The 17,142-nt window shown below is 49.7% G+C and overlaps 2 protein-coding genes across 11 annotated transcripts in view; one reads left to right on the forward strand and one right to left on the reverse strand.

Moving 5' to 3' along the window:
• TTLL9 (tubulin tyrosine ligase like 9) overlaps positions 1 to 17,142 on the forward strand; it is a 70,910-nt gene that overhangs the window by 44,616 nt on the left and 9,152 nt on the right. For 8 of the 10 annotated variants that reach the window (XM_049100216.1, XM_049100214.1, XM_049100212.1 and 5 more), the window contains one exon: positions 15,613 to 15,668. In XM_049100216.1, coding sequence (XP_048956173.1) covers positions 15,613 to 15,668 — 56 coding nt within the window. Of the gene's footprint in view, positions 1 to 2,986; positions 3,405 to 15,612; positions 15,669 to 17,142 lie in introns of those variants that run through there. The other 2 variants (XM_025469649.3, XM_025469655.3) reach the window with 1 other exon arrangement.
• PDRG1 (p53 and DNA damage regulated 1) lies at positions 5,062 to 11,201 on the reverse strand. Its single transcript, XM_025469662.2, has 5 exons — positions 11,008 to 11,201; positions 9,478 to 9,553; positions 8,575 to 8,649; positions 6,593 to 6,673; positions 5,062 to 5,991 (listed from the first exon to the last, which is right to left on the reverse strand). The coding sequence occupies exons 1-5, from the start codon at positions 11,092 to 11,094 to the stop codon at positions 5,909 to 5,911; spliced, it is 402 nt and encodes a 133-aa protein (XP_025325447.1). The 5' UTR covers positions 11,095 to 11,201; the 3' UTR covers positions 5,062 to 5,908.

Raw genomic sequence — 17,142 nt, forward strand, 5'->3', positions numbered from 1 at the left:
CACACAAATCTGCCTGTTCTGAGTTAAAGAAGAAAGAAAAAAAAAAAAAAAACCTTTGTCAACTTGATAGGCAAAAAAGTTCTGATTTGTTTAATATATTCCACTGATTACTGATGAGGTTTCAGATTATTCAATTTGCATTTCTTCTTTCATAAGCTGACCATACTTTATGTATTTTTCAGTGGGCTGAATCTATAAAGGCCTTGGATATTAATAGATTGATATTACCCATCTGTCAAACTTAGGATATTTTCCTGAAGTCGTTATTTGCTTTTTAAATTTTATTTGTGGCTTTTTTTATGGAAAGAAGTTGGTTATTTTTAAAAGGTGTTATTCATCTATTCATGAGAGACACAGAGTGAGAGGCAGAGACATAGAGGGAGGAGAAGCAGGCTCCATGCAAGGAGCCCGATGCAACTCGATCCTGGGACTCTGGGATCATGCCCTGAGCCGAAGGCAGACACCCAACCGCTGAGCCACTCAGGCGTCCCTGAAAAGTTTTAAATCTTTTTTGTGGTTTAGTGTTTTAGGATTGAGTTAGGCTACAAGCAACTGAAAAGCCAACTAAGAGTTACACAATGAGGGAATGATCTGTCTTGAGCCACAGGAAGTCTTGGGGTAGGCTCGGCAGGGCTGACACAATATATGTAAGATGCTGGCAGAGACCCTTTCCTCTTTCCACTTTGCCACACTTAGCAGGTTGCCTTGGTGCTCATGCTTGTTGCCTCATGGTTGCAAGATGGCTGCTCCAACCCCAGACACTGTGTCCTTGTCCCAGGCAGGAAGAAGCAGAAAGGCCCAAGGGCCAAAGCTTTTTCTCCAAGTTTTGACTCTATTCCAAATGGGAAACCCTCCCAGGGCTAACACCATACTGGCAAGAACTGGGTCACGTGGCCACCTCAACTGCAAGGAAGCCTGGGATATCAAGTAATTTGCTTGAGGAAGGTGGAGAGGGGATTTATGAAAGACTTTTGTCCAGCAGATTCCCTAGGTTTGCCACGTTGTATTTTGAAAGAGGCCTATCCAGTGCTCTCAAGCTTTAATGTGCAAATAATCACCTGGAAATCTTGTTAAAGTGCAGATTATGATTCAGTAGGTCTGGAGTGGGGGCTTAAGATTCTGCATTTCTAATAAGCTCCCATGATGCTCTATTATTTAACTATTGCTATATAACAAAACCAACCCTCCCCAAACCCAGAGGTTTTAAACAACTACTGTCTTATTTGCTGATTCTTCAGTTCTTGCCTGGGGTTGCTCCTAGGGCTGCAGGCCCCCAGCAGATTCACTGAGACACAATGGCCTAGAATAGCCTCGTTCATGTGTGGTGGTTGATACTGGCTGGCAACTGGGCCTGTCTTTCAAGGCGGCCACTTGTCCTCCAGCAGTCCAGCTCTGGCTTCCACATGGTAGTCTCAGGGTTCTGAGAAGATGAGAGAAGTCCTAGTGAAGTCTCTTGAGGGTGAGGCTCACAATCCCTCAGTGTAGTGTCATTCCGCTAAAATCTGTTTGTCAAAGCTGCTCCAGCCCAGATTCACAGGGCAAGGAAATGGACCCCACTTCCAGATGGAGGTGCAGCAAAGCACCTTGCAGAGATGTGTGCATAGAGGAACGGAAGGAATCGTTGCAGCCATCTTTGCCAATCATTGGCCTCAGATATGCTGCTGGTCTCTGGACCCAGTTGGAGTTGCAAAGATGTAGCCTCCATCTTGGCTGCTATAGGAATTCTACAGGAGCTTTCAAAAATACTAATGCCTGCCGAAGGTAAAGATACAGTTGGTCTGGCCATTAGTCTTTCTGAAAGGTCCCAGCTGACTCTAAAGCACAGCCTAGGTTGACAGTCACTGCCTTAGAAGTCTCTAAAATAATCCCCAAGGCTCCATTCGAGTGTCTGGATAGATGGTAGTGAGTAGGAGAAGCTAGTTGGGGTGGGAAGAGCATCGATGAAATGAGTTAGGGAGGGGTCCAGGGGTTTCTGGGTGAAAAAAAACTAGCATGTAACTCAGAGATGAGTCTAGAACTGTAAGAAGGGGTTTGCATTGGACATGAAGATTTGGGACTTATGAAAGAACCAATTAAAGTTAGGGTTCCATGGAACTCACTTTGGAAAACCCTGGAACACTTAGAGTGGGCCTCAGCTGGGTGGAGCCTTGATGCCAGTGAGTGCCTAGGAGGCAGGTCTGGGGCTCAGAGGTGTTGAGAAAGATGGCATATGCATCCAGGTCTGTATAGTTGTGGCCACAGAGATCCAGTCATTCAACCAGCATTTCTGAGTGCATCAGTGTGTCTGGCCCAACTAAATGACCACGGAGCTATCTTACAGGCCATTCGTGAGAACACACACGAAGTAGGGGACACCGTGAATGTGCTAGGAGAGGAGGCAGCTCAGAAGCTTGTGTTGGCCTCTTAAGCAGGGACTGCCTGGGACACTTCCAGGGGTGGAGGGGCCGCTCGTGGAGAAATTTTCTCTCTTAACCACTTGTGGCTCCCCTATGGAGTTGCACAGAGAAGGAAGCTAACACCTAACCTATTAGGTACCACGCACCGTGCTAGCTTGTGACGCATGACCAGTGAGCAAAGCCAAGAGGAAGGTTGTGTGGAGCAGTGGTTAAGAGCTTGGCCTCTGGCGCTACATAGCCTGGGTTCAAGTCTCAGTTCTGCTACTTGTGGAGTGATTTGGAGCACTTTTTTTTTTTAACCTCTCCGAGCCGCAGTCTCTTCTACACATCATTCCTGTGAATCGATTTGGCATCTCGGTCAAAGTAAGCCAAAGTGAATGTCACTTTTTTTTGGTGATCCTTATATTCACCCCAGAAAGCAGGTATCCTGGTAAGCTGGAAGCGGGTAAAATACCTGCCTGAAGGCCATGGAGTAGAGTCAGGACGCAAACCATCAGGGATGCGCAGACCCTCCCTCCTGGTAGTGGGAGCACAGTGTTCCCCCCACCCACCCCAAGGCCATCCCAACCAACACTCCACTTCCCTTCCAGGGTGCATCAACGACCGTAGCAATCAGCTGAGGCAGCTGTTCCGCTCCCTTCAGAGCCAGAAGAAAGCCTCCAGTTAGTTCCCAGATGCAGGGAGGACAGCGACCCCAGGAAGGTGCCCTGCAGTCCTTGCCTACCCGTTTCCAGCACCATGGCCGGCGACCTGGAGCCCTTGCCTCCCCTCCTCTGGCCTGGCAGCAGCTTTGCGGACTCAGCGGCCTGTGGTACGCTGGTCACTGCTCATTCTGGGCCCCCTGGAGACCCCAGCCCCACCCTGGGCACCTTGTGCTGGGAGACAGCCAGTCCCTGGGAATGGGTGTGCTTTAGCCTTGCAGGACTGGCTTGGCGATCAGGCCCAGGGAGGACAGCTGCAAGCCCTGCTACCCCAGAGACCACATCCAATAAATAAGCACAGGCCTTACTTGGGAGTCACTGCGCACTGGGTCTGGTTCAGGGGATGCTGTTTGCTGACACCAAGTCCTCCTGGGTTTGACCCTTTGATGTCTCCAAGGTCAGTGCTAAAATGATCCTGCAGAAGCAAGGGTTCAGAGACTAGGGAACTGGTCTTAAGGTGTGCAGTCATTAGACTGTTTATTGGGCTCTGGGGAAGGGGTGAGCCCTAAATACACCTTTCTCTCCTTGAAACTCCCAAGCAGGAGAAATGGAGAATCCCCAATTTCTCAGATGGGACAAGGTAAAGATAAGGAAGGCTGAGCTGCTTAGCGAGGTCTCTACAAACATATACTTATGGGGAAGTCAGCTGGGTGATGGAGGTGCCTCTCTGCACCTTCTTGTTTCAGGCTGGGAGCTGAGCTTTTTAAACAGAAAGCCTTGGCCTGGCAGGCAAGAAGATGGCTTGGAGAGTTGGATGCAAGTACAAGTTCTGCATTTTCTAAGCCTCCTCTAGGTTTAAGAAAGATTGCAAGAGAGCAGGCTATGGGCAAACTCCACAGGGACCTACTATGGAACCCCAGGCCGATTGTTACATTTATCCCTGCTGCAAGACAGGCAGATCTTGACTGCCTAGGGAAGGGAAGGGTTTTTGGAAGGTACAATACTGGCAAACCCAAGACGTGAACCAGCCAGCCTTGGGAAGGCCAGAAGCCAGGTCACTCTGGGGTCTCTTGCCTCCAGAGCGTGGGGATTTCTATCCTTGTGACTGAGGCAAGGGCAGACAGCCCAACACAGGTTCCTCATTTCCAGGACAGCCAAGGTGATTGGCTCTCCCTTGGCCTAGCAACCACACTGCCAGACAGGCAAGGGCAATATTCAGATACAAATCAGGAGCCAGGCACACAACCCATACAGCAGCTACCAGGGTGAATGCTGCAGCTCCCTACTCCCTACATTTTTATTTAAAAATACATACAACATGGATATGTCCTCTTCACTCTCATGCTCCAGCCCTGGAGTTTGTTTTGGGTGGGATCATGCAGTGTTTGCACACTAATTACTGGTTTTAGACTCCCATTTGTCCACTTTCATTTCTCACTACATTTTGGAACTTGTTCTTAGTCAGTGCTCAGAGAGCTTCCTTATTCTTGATATATGTACTGTACTCCACTGTCTGCAGCTATCAGTTCGTTTAACTAATCTACTATGGGCAGACATCTAGCTTCCAATTCCACCTGCCCACTTTAGGGTCATCATGGGGAAAACACATGCTACTTCTACTTTAAAAACTGAAGATGTAAAATCATAGGCATGGGTCAAATTTGGCTTATGTCAGGTATTCTGTTTGGCCAACACCCAAGTCTTTAAAAATGTCTGCATTAGCAATATTTAAAAGACAGAAAAGATTCAACTTAAAAATCCAAATTTCTAGCTTCTCTGAAAACAAATGTTAAGATCTGGCCATACCAGCTTGTGTTTCCATATAATTATGGGTTGGAGCCAAGTGGGGTGAGGGGACCCAGGTGAGGCACGTGCTCTCCATTCTGCCGCCATCACTGTTACTGCCTATCTAATCCTGCTATCATTTCCCAGCAGGAGCCACTGCCCCTTTGTAGGTGGTGTGCTTGAGGCAGTGTGCCCTCCATTAAGAATGAGAATAGGTAAAGAACAGAAGCTCCTGTTCATTCATTTAGGAAACATTTATTAAGCCCTCAATGAACATTAAAGAGATGGTGCTGTCCTCACAGCACATTCACACCAAGATCCGAGACCACTGAGGGCAGGCGGGAACTGAGTGGTGCTGGCCAGGCCCAGCCTTCAGAGGTGGTGGAGGGCCTCATGAAGAGGCAGCTCCCTCTTCCACCCCCAGTACAGAACTCTGTAAGGCTTTCCTGACTAAACAGCAAGTGCAGGAGTTTGATAAGCAGCACCCACTCTGGGCTCCATCTCAGGGGCAAGCAGAAAAAAAGGGGCCAAAGTGGAGGCAGTGGTGGGGAATGGTATGTCTGCCCCACAGATGGCTGTGGTGAACGATGGAGCACCAAGATTCTATCCTTTCAGAAACCACCTACCTGTGAGCCTCCTGCTTTATTCCAAGTCCATTACATGATGTTTGAGAATGCCTCTCTTCCTGAAAGGAATGCAGGAATCATGCTCCCCGTCACTCCCCCGCCACTGCCAGGGGCCCATGTGAACAGCAGGCTCTTGTTATAAGTGCCTGTTTCGGTCATTCTCACACCCCCAAGCACTGCCCCCACCCACCACTGGTGGCTGCCAGGACCTATCAATGGGTCTTGTGTCCATCCAACTCCAGTGGCCAGACCCAACAGACACTGGCAGGCTGAGGGCTCCCTCCTGCCATCACAGAGCAGCCAATCCCCACAGACAGAGGCTTCTCATGCTCAGACTCCTGATGCCTATCTCCTAGCAGAGTAGTTCATGTCCTTGCAGGTTACAAAGTTGGAGAGTCCTGGGTCCGCCATGACCTCAGGGGGGATGCTGTCTTAGATCCCTCATTTTGGTTTTTGAGTTTCATCCTTTTAAGATGATCTTCAGAGCTTTAAGTTCATCCTGGTTGAGGGGGCTCAGGTTAAAACCCTTCAGCTCTGGCTTGCCTAGGGGGAGAAAACAATCATCAGCAAGTTGGGCCTCCTGTTGTCCAACCTCCTGCTGGCTCTGGAGTCAGGCCCAGGAAAGGGGTTTATGCTGCATTCATGTGCCAAACACTTGGCCCAAGATCTAGCGGGGGAGGGCCTCAAATTCTGCAATGCGTTGGACAGGGCACATGAGTCACCGAAAACCTGCAGAGCCATGATACTGCTGCCCAGAAACCCTACCAATTTCTGCCAAACCTGTGACCAATCTGGAGTGGTTAGCTTTACCCAGAAGTTCAGCTCTGACCTTGACCATCTGACTGAGGCCCTCTCTGTTCCCCTCAGACAGAACTGTTCTGGTTCCTATACCACGCCCAGGATATAATGTGAGATACCCCAGACTGTTCCCCTTATGGCTGGAAAAAGACTCGTGAGAGGAATAAGACCCCATAAACCTTGTCCATTCCATCTCTGGGCCTGCCAATAGCCTCTGTGCGGCTCACATGCTGCCTAGGCCCTCGCCCGCCTACCTGGGAAGGCCTCCCACCCCTGCTCTGCAAAGTCCATGCTGACATTGACAGTTCTCTCCCAGCCCGGCTTCCAGTTCCCTCCAGGCCCATACCTTGGGCCTCAAAGAGGCGGTTGACCTTCACTTTAAGTTGTTTCCGGAGTTTCTCTATTTCTTTATCCAGATGATCCTGATCTGAAAAAAATGAGGTGGGCACCGGATGGGGTTATACTACAGACACACTGACCAAAGGCAGCTGGGGAAGTCAGCTTCTCCTAGCCTCCTTGAAAGCAAGGGCTCCTGGCATTCGAGAAGAAGGGGACTTCAGAGACCAACTGAGGAAGGAACTAAAGGGCTAGAGAAAGGGAGGTGGTCTGCCCAAGGCGGCTGAGTGAGTCCAGGCAGAACTGAGCACCCTGCCTCTCCATCCAGTGACCTGTTTTCATTATGCAATGTACCCTGGGCTGCTCATAGGTGGAGAAGGCAATATCTGGACTTTAGGACCCCCTCCCACAGTGAAATTCCAGAAAACAGAACCATCAGACCAGAATGAAGAACCTAGACTCAGCACATCCAAGATGATTGGACAAAGTGTGGCTAAGGAATCTTACAAACCTAAGTCCATCAAAAACCTAAGCAGTTTTTAAGCAACATGACCATAGTAACATGTGATCTGAATCAATGGGCAAATCAGGTGCTCAAGCTTAATCTAATTAACTGTGGTGAACAGAAAAGGTTATCTTGCCCAGATGGATCACATCTGAAGGCAAACTGCACTATAGGAAGTACAGGCTACAAAGCTTGGTGATGCAACTGCCTAATGTCACCTGACTTCACCTGCTCATGAGTGTAGTGCTGGCTAGTTGGTCTTCTCCACAGATTTTCATTCTTTCTGATGGAGAGAAGCTCTGAGCAGCCGAGCCCTCTGGCCTGGGCAATGGTTCTAGTACTCATGGTAAATGAGCAACGCTAGTCTCTTACAAGCTTATTTAACTTGCATCAACCCCTAAGAACTGGTGATGATAATATCTCAGAATCCTTCTAGGTATGGCAACAACCCACAACTGTGGGCCAAGACAGCTGAGAACCTGAGTGGCCAGCAGCCCACCACCCAAGTGCAATGACGACTCTTAATTTTATAGTCATAACAGTAGTGTGTATTTTTTCAACAGGAAGGTGGAAACTTCTCTAAGGTGATCTAGTCTCCTTTGCTATAATTTTATTTCAACAGGGATAGGGAGCCTCTGCCTTCAGGGACAGAGGCGAACTTGCTGGTCCTCTTGGCACATACATTTTTGATGGGGGAATATGCATAATCTTTCGTTTTTCCAGCCAAGGACCCATCTGTACCCTCCCTTTTGTACTTTTATGATGCTCCTCCAAAGAGCCCCCAGGATCATGCCTGCGAAGATTTGAGTAACATGCTAAGTACCCAGGCTGTGGCACACTCTAGAGGCTCACTCTCCTCAAACCTCCATTTTCAGTGCAATCTCTATGGCAGGGGATGTGAAAAGTAAAAGTGCCTCTGCCAGGCTCCCTTGCAGCTATGGTGGCCACATGACTTAGTTCTGGCCAATGAGATGTCAAAAGTCTCTGAGGACGACAGCATTATTTTGAAATAGAAAGCAAGGCCATGTATGGAAAGCCCTCTGTTGCTCCTGCAGCCTGGCCTATGGACATGAGGCCTGAGATGACACAGCCACTATGAGAATACATGAGGGTGACCTTGCTGGATCTCAGTGCCAGTCTTAGACTGCCCACCTTTGGACAACTACTAACAAGAAAAACAAAACTGTATTTCTTTAAGCCTCCACTTGGGTTTTCTTTATCTGTGGTCCAGCTCGTTCCTCACTGCTAAACAAGCACTAGGCTAAGTACACATACAGTTTTAGCTCAATTTCACAACAACTATGCTCTGGAGATGCATCCCCTCCTTCAGAGATAAGGAAATAACTCAGAGTGGCAAAGCAGGAATTAAAACCCACATTTGTCTGAGCGCTGCCTCTCATCAAATGGTCCAAAGCCTGATTCTCAGTTCTAGGTTAAGACTAATGCTATGTGGGACACGTCCCTGAACCATCCCCAGAAAGCCTTACCTTTCTCAATCATTTCCTTCGTTTGAGGGTGAGGCATCTTGATAAACATGTTCCCGAAGCAAACCATCACATCTTCTGAAATGGCAAATGGTCACTCTTTGAACAAATATTTTAAGCACCTACTCTCTGGCAAGCATTGTTTAAGATACTGAGAACACAGCAGAACAAGACAAAGTTTCTGCCCTCATAGAGCTTATGACATAGTGGAGGAGAAGGAATAAATAAGCCAAGATATGATTTGTCAGACCCTGATAAGGCTAAATACTCTGGAGAAAAATAAAGCAGGGTAAGGGGGTGGGGAATGCCAGAGTACAAGACAACCTTGACTTTAACAGATGGTCCAACAAAGCCTCACTGATTATGTGACATTTGGGCAGAGACCTGAAGAAAGTGAGGCGTAGGCCCTGCACATCTCCCCCCAAAGTTCTTCATTATGACCACTGTAACCTTCATTATGATACCCGTCCCCTTACTTGGTCATACCCACCTGGCCTCAACTAGAGCCCTCAAACCCTTCCTCCAACACCCACCCCATGTCCAGTTCCCTTTTTTTTTTCTGTCCAGTTTCTTCCTCAGCTTGCTTACAACTTCCAATTAAGAAAACAAAAACAAAAAACTTCCAACTAAGTATTATGTAGTTTTATTTGTAAGAGCACACCTCACCCTAGCACCTTCCTCGTGCCATCAATGAGCCAGCAACTAACACCCCCCCCCACACCCCACCCCTGTCATGGAGATGAGCAGCTGAAACCACTCTGTATCAGACCTCCAACATTTTCTCCCTCATCTCCATAGGCTGTGTCACACAACTGTGGCTTTTTGTCCCTATCAGGGATAAATTGAAAGCCTTACAAGAAAAACAGAACAGGCCCCCAGGACTGCATGACTGAAACCTTGACTTACCAGAGAGGCTGAGATCCTTCTGCAGGGCTCGTAGGCCCTCCCGGTTCTGATTTCTTTTGGTGTCCAGGTCCACAATCTGCAAAGCACATGGGCAGGAGGGAACTCAGCTCCCTCTTGCCCCAAACCATCACCTCCCAACAGACCAGGGGCTGTTAAAACCCAATAGAGACAAACTCATTCCTGAGTTTCTTCCAATGTCGTGCCTAAAACACACTGATGTGTAAATGTACATCTTCCCCTATTCTGTATCCAGGTCCTTAAAGACAATGCTCTGTGCAGGGGCCCTCCCCCTTCTCCCCAGAAGGTGCTGGGGAATCCACTGAAGTGCTAATGCTCAAGCTTCAGGGCATTTCAGAATCTCCAAGAGAGGAGAAACCTCCCCCTGGACTAGTTCCTCCGGCTGATGCTGACCTAGTATCACAAGAAGCCCAAAAATACTAGACTGCAATGGCAGGGGTGGGGGGCACAGAGATGGCACCAACACAGAAGCTGCTATGGAAGTGAGGAGGCAGTGCGGTTTCTTGAGAACGCTGGCGAGCTGTGTAACATCACCTTCTGGGAAATGGAGATATGAATAGCACCTGCCTCACAGGTTACTGAGCCAGGAATCAAATGAGATAGCATAGTATTTGACACACAGTAAGTGCTTGAGACATTTTAACCACCACGTTATCATCATCCCGCACACCCTGATGCAGTGTTTAATGGGCACTTACCCAAGTCTTCCCCTTCTCAGTAAATATCCGACCAATCATCCAATTATTCTAACTGGAGATGAGGAGCCATGAATCATTCTTCACTCCTCCTCCTCCCTCACCCCCATATGTAACTATCATTAAGACCTACTAAATCCAACTCCAAAAGATACCTCAGACCCACGCACTTGTCTCCTTCACCACCACCCTGGCCCAAACCCACTCCTTGCCTGAACCCCGGCAGTGGCCCCTCACATGTCCCTTACCCTTCTAGGCTCTGTGCTCCACCCCGCAGCCAGAGGAAATCTTTTTAAAGCCCAGATCCAATTACATCCTCCTCCCTTCCCCCATTAACTCCCTCCAAACACTTAGCACTTAAATTAGCACAAGGCGTCCCCACCTGCCCAACGTCAAAACTGCTCAGGCCCCCTTTCCTCTCCTCCCGAGAACCTTGGCGAAGACAGTGCACCCACGGTCGGGGGGGCAGGGGGGGCAGGGGAGGCAGGGGAGGGGGGAGGAGGAGGAGGAACTGCATTTTGAAAAAGGTGTTGAGCCGTTACCCAAAGAGATAACGGCTCGGGATCCGGAGGGGGACGGAGACAGGGATCCGTGGCACCAAGCAGGCGCTCCTAATACGTGCGTGAGGCGCAGCGCCGGGCCAGGTGTCGGCCCTCCCTCCCTCCCTCCCCGCCGCCCCAGGTCCGAGGTCACGGTCGGGAGCCCACGGCCAGCCAGCGCCACCGCGGGATTCCGGGCCCGGCGCGCGGCCCTACGGCGCCAGCCGCCAGGCCCCGACCGCCGAGCCCTGGCCCCGGGCCGCGGAGGAGCCTCCCACCTGCCGCTTGTCCGCCAGCACCGCCTCGGCGAGCTCCTCCACCTCCACCAGGTACCGCAGCACCCGCTCCGCTTCGGGGGACAGCATGGGGCCCGCCAGCTCCGACTCAGCCCGGACCGGGGAGCGAGCCCAGCTCCAACGCCGGTAGGGCTCGGCTTCGGCTGCGCAAGCGCACGGCCAGGCCTTCCGGCGCGCACGCGCAATTAAAAGAAGAGTGGTGCGCAGGCGCTAACACCCGGGCGCCCTGGGGACGCGAGAGGCGGGGCCTAGCCTTGGGGGCGGGGCTGGAGCGCCCCCTGCAGACTCAGAGGGCGTGGGCCGCGGAGCTGCCTCTTTTTTATATATATATATATATTTTTTTTTTTAAGATTTTATTTATTTATTCATGAGAGACAGAGAGAGAGGCAGAGACACAGGCAGAGGGAGAAGCAGGCTCCATGCAGGGAGCCCGATGTGGGACTCGATCCCGGGACTGCAGGATCGCACCCTGGGCCGAAGCCGGCGCTAAACCGCTGAGCCACCCGGGCGTCCCTGTATATGTTTTTATTGGAGTTCAATTTGCCAACGTATAGCGTAACACCTGGCGCTCATCCCGTCAAGTGCCCCCCTCAGTGCCCGTCACCCAGTCACCCCCACCCCCCTGCCCACTTCCCCTTCCACCACCCCCTGTTCGTTTCCCAGAGTCAGGAGTCTTTCATGTTCTGTCTCCCTCACTGATATTTTAACTCATTTTCTCTCCTTTCCCCTTTATTCCCTTTCACTAATTTTTATATTCCCCGAATGAATGAGACCATATAATGTTTGTCCTTCTCCGATTGACTTATTTCACTCAGCATAATACCCTCCAGTTCCATCCACGTCGAAGCAAATGGTCAGATTCGTCCTTTCTAATGGCTGAGTAATATTCCATTGTATACATAGACCACAGCTTCTTTATCCATTCATCTCTCGATGGACACCGAGGCTCCTTCCACAGTTTGGCTATTGTGGACATTGCTGCTATGAACATCGGGGTGCAGGTGTCCCGGCGTTTCACTGCATCTGTATCTTTGGGGTAAATCCCCAGCAGCGCTATTGCTGGGTCATAGGGCAGGTATATTTTTAACTCTTTGAGGAACCTCCACACAGTTTTCCAGAGTGGCTGCACCAGTTCACATTCCCACTAACAGTGCAAGAGGGTTCCCCTTTCTCCACATCCTCTCCAACATCTGTTGTTTCCTGTCTTGTTAATTTTCCCCATTCTCACCGGTGTGAGGTGGGATCTCATTGTGGTTCTGATTTGTATTTCCCTGATGGCAGGTGATGCAGAGCATTTTCTCACGTGCTTGTTGGCCATGTCTATGTCTTCTTTGGTGAAATTTCTGTTCATGTTTTTTGCCCATTTCATGATTGGATTGTTTCATGATTGGATCATTCTTTGGTGTTGAGTTTAATAAGTTCTTTAGAGATCTTGGATACTAGTCCTTTATCTGATATGTCCGCAGAGCTGCCTCTTAATGCTCCTGCCTCCCTTTCTCTGTTTCTTGAGCACCTGCTAGGTGCCAGGCAGTTTTAGGTTCTGAGGGTGCCACAGTGAACAAAACACAGTCCCTGTCCTCATGCAACTTCATCCTAATGGGAAACACTGACAATTTATGACAAAACAAGTAGTTATATACTATGGCAGGCAGTGATAAGTGTTTTGGAGTAATACAAATCATTCTTCCCCTGCTTAAGGAATACCAAGAAGGTCCACGTGTCAGTGTTACTTCTGTTTAACCTCTGACACCTTCCATTGCCAATTTATAAAATGGGAGTGAATAAAAATCCCCTTCATTGTCTCTCCGTGGGATCAGAAGAAGGCAGAAATCTTTTTTTTTTTTTAATTTATTCATGAGAGACACACAGAGAGCAGCAGAGGCACAGGCAGAGGGAGAGGAAGGCTTCCCGCTTGGACCTTGATGGGGGACTCAATCCCTGGGATCACAACCTGAGCCAAAGGCAGACAGACGCTCAACCACTGAGCCACCCAGGTGCCCAGCAGGAATCATTTTTAAAATTCTGTTTTCAGCAGTATTGATTGAACCCCTGTCTTGGGCCCAATATCCAGAGCAATTGACCTAGACCCACGGAAGGGGCTGAAAACCATGTGCAGTTCAGCTCAGAAAAGAAGTTCTGTGTTGAAAAAATAAAAAAAGTTCTGTAAGTGCTAGAAAGCAAATCGGTGTGAACCATAGGATTTGGAAGGACCTCAAGAAGAGGCAGGCAGGCGGAATGTGGCTGCCCTTCAGAACAAGAAGGTCCCCTCGAGATCTCCATGCCCAAACCCCTCATTGCACAGCTGAAAACACTGAGGCCCAGAGAGCAGTGAGGAGCTTACAAAGTCAAGAGCAGACCTGATACTAGAATTCTGACCTCCTGCCTCCCTGATTCTAGCTTTTTTATTCTCTCATCAGGCCCTCTGGTAACCAAGCCCTTTCACATCCCTTGCCTTACTTGAATTTCACAATTTTTGTACAGATGGGTTATTACTGTCCATTTCATGGCTGCGAGCTCAGGCCAGAAGAAGGGCAATGCTTTGCCACACAGAAAGTCAGGAGCAAACGTGTGTCTAGAAGCATTCTGGTCTCCATACCACAGCTGTCTCTGGACCCTGAAAAAAACCGTCTCCCCCAGATTATGGCCCCACAAGCCCCAGTAGCACTGCCTCTTTGCCTGGCCTTTGGCTTCCTTCAAGTGCTAGAGGCAGAGCTAATTTTCCCTGCAGCTGCCCTGCATAGAGAAAGAAGGAGATTCATTAAGGATTCCTCACTGAGGGTGAATTTGTCGCCAAACCCAAGATGTTTTGTGTAAACACCTTCTGGTTCAGAAACGCAGGCACAGGCCCTATGAAGGAAGAAAGAACATTTGCCAAAGGAGAAATAGGGCTTAGGAGGACTCCCCGGGGCCTAAATCTCAGGACTGGGTCTCTTCCACACTGGAGCCCAAAGAGGACCAGACCAGGCTGACCCTTGACCCCTGACCCCTGCCAAATGGGCCTGGATGGAGAAAGGTTGAAGTAGGCTCCCAAACTGACTGTGACTGGCCCCTAAAGTCATATGTTTCACTTATGTTTATAATCATCTATTCCACAATATTGACTGTCCTGACCTTGTTATAGGGATTCCACCACGAGCAAAAACCAGACATGGTCCTTGTTTGGTCCTTGTTCTTAGAAACCTTCCAGTCTGGCAGAAGAGACAGATGATCAACACATGAACATGTAAATATATCAAAGGTCAGGTGGACAAATGCTGTGGAAAACAACAGTACTGGACAAGGTGGAGGAAAAATGATGGAGGGCTATTTGCAATATGGTGGGCAGGGAGGGCTTCTCTGAAGAGGATGGACTGGAGCAGAGATGTGGAATAGATGAGGGGTAAGCCATGTGAATGTCTGGAGGGAAAGTGTTCCAGGCAGAGGGAACAGCCAATATGAATGACCTGAGATGAGGCTTTTGGCAAATTGAAAGAATAGCAAGGCCAGTGTAGGTAAAACAGAATGAGCAAGGGGAAGAAGTAGGAGATGAGGTCAGAAAGGGCATTAGAAGGGGGCATTAAACAAATGGTTCTATAGAAGGGGCTGTAGGTGCCCTGCCCAAATCAGTAAGCTCTCCCTTGAAGTCACCTGTGAACAACGGTGCACAGGCCTGTGGCTTCCTGCTTCTCTCTGCTCACGGGTGTGAGTTGAGTTGGGGGAATGCTGGTGAGCTAAGGCCCGCAGGAGTGACCCTTAACCAAGAAGAGAGAAGAGTTAGTGACTGCATATCCCATCTTCTTTGCCTCTCTGTGGGAGACCCAAGAGGAGGCTGCTACACTCATCCAAGTAAGAGAGGGTGGTCATTGCACCAAGGAGTAGCAGTGGGGGTAGCGGGCAAGGGGGTCATCTCAGGGCCTTTGCACTCATTCCTCCACTAGCCTGGATTAATTTTCTGCCACACCTTTGTACCTGTGTCAAGGTATACCTCCACTTATCAGCTTGGTGTCACCTCTTCCCAAGGGTCAGGAGTCTTCTCTGGGCCCACACAGCTTCCCGGGCATCCCCGATCTCCGTGCTTAAATATTATCTTTTTCTCCAATCATCTCCCTCTCCAGCCATGAGCTCCAGGGCAGAAACCATAACTGCTATGTCTCTAGAGCTCAGAATGGTGCCTGGCACAGAGTGCTCAGCCAATGTTTACGGAATGAAAGCAGAACTTTCTAAAATCCGAAGTAGTCAAAGATGAACAGAGTTAACTCGAGGGTAACTAGTTCAAATTCCAGAAGGAAGCCTGGACTGCCACATGGTCAGAATATTGCAGAGGATGAATCTCTCTGCAGCCTCAGGTGGGGGCTTGGGAGATGGGCCAGGGTCTGGGAGTTGTGGGGGTGATCCCTAACCAGAAAAACCCTGCCTGGTCACACTGGGTATGTCCCCAATCTTTAGCCACCCTAAGGCTAGGCCAAAAGGGACATGGTTGCTGGGACTTTGGTGTTTGGGGACTGGAGCCAACATGAGGAATGCTGTGCCCATTCCGCTAGGATCCCCTTTTACTGTGCACCCTCTTTGGGTGTGTGTTTAGTGACCAGTAATTGCTTCTCTCCTTAGGGAGGACCGCCTGCAGGCTGCTGGAAACTCCTGAGGTGACCTACCTTCCCCCTAAGGTATGACCCATTATCAGAGATATGAAAGCCCACCTTCCCTGCCTGGGATGCTGGTGTGGGTGTGGGTGGATAATTCTGAGGTATAGCTTACACTCCACAGTACCCCTGTGGGATCAGGCTGGATGGAAGCTGCCATTCACATGACATCTGCAAGGGCTGCTTGGCTTCCTCTTCTTCTCCTTCCCTGTTCTGCCTCCCCCTCCCTAAGGTCAAAATCCCCCAAAACCCTCACCTTACTCAGTAAAAGCCAAACTCCTTGCTGCTGAGGCCCACAAGACCCTGCATGCCTGCCTTGCCCCTCTGAGGCATTTCCCATCTCTCTCCCCCTCTGCTCTCCCTCATTGGCTACAAGTGTTGGCTTAAATTTCACCTTCTCAATGAGACCTACCCTGACCACTGTACTGTATTTAAAAATGCAAACCCTGCCCCTCCCTGTTCTCTGATCAACTTCCTCTGCTCTGCTTTTTTTCTCCTTTTTTCATAGCACTTGACACTTTCCAATGTGTTATATAATTAACTTATTTGTATTTACTGTTAAATCTCCCTCTGCTAGAAAAGAAGTTCCACAAGAGCACGAATCTTTGTCTCGTTTGTCAGTGACACATCCCAAATGCCTAGAACAGTGCCTGACCCATAGTAGATGGTCAATAGACATTTTTGAATGAATGAATGAGGAAGGAAGCCAGAACTCTAATTGAGCAGATTCTCTTTGAGGCCAGGTTCTAAACCCCTATGCAGGAGGTGGGTGGTGGGAGCAGCAGATCATGCCAGGACTTGTTGGCTAAGGTAAGGGGATTGGATTTTGTTCATAGTCAGTGAGAAGCTACTGGAAGGTTTTGAGCAAATATGGGACATGATTGGGTTTACTTTGTAAAAGCACTCTTTGGCTGTGGGGATAGGGTGGGTTAAAAGGGGGGAGGGGCACAGTCTAGGGAGCTGGGTGTTAAGGATGGGAGGATGGTGATGGGGGCTCAGAGAGGCACAGGACTGTAGCTGCACTGGGCCTAGGAGTAGCAAGAAGCCTGCTCAATGTCCCAATTCTCCAGGCAGCCTGGGTGGTTGCTTCACAGGCTCTGACCTGTGAGTAGTCCAGGCTGGGCCTCCCAGCTGCTGACAACATGCCCCTGTCCCACAGATGGACTGTTTGCTCTCCTGGGTGGTCCCCAGCTCCTCCCTCTGCTTCCTTTGCGCCCTCGTGGGTTTGGCAGGTGGAGGGGAGGGCTCCACTCCTTTCCTCCTCTGACCCAGAGAATAATCCTTACATTCATTCCATCTTCCTCTGTGCCCTCACTTCATCCTCCCACATCCCCCAGTAACACAGAAACCTGATTCCAGTAGGGCAGATGAAGACACTGAGGCCCGGAAAGGGGATGGGACCCTCCCGAGGTCATGCAGCCAGATGGGGAGCCAGGTGGGGAACCTGTCTTCCAACTCCCCTTGCCCTGATTTCATCAGGCAACAGATGGTCCCATGG

The sequence above is a fragment of the Canis lupus genome, chromosome 24, assembly GCF_003254725.2.
Source record: "Canis lupus dingo isolate Sandy chromosome 24, ASM325472v2, whole genome shotgun sequence".
Lineage (NCBI taxonomy): Eukaryota > Metazoa > Chordata > Mammalia > Carnivora > Canidae > Canis > Canis lupus.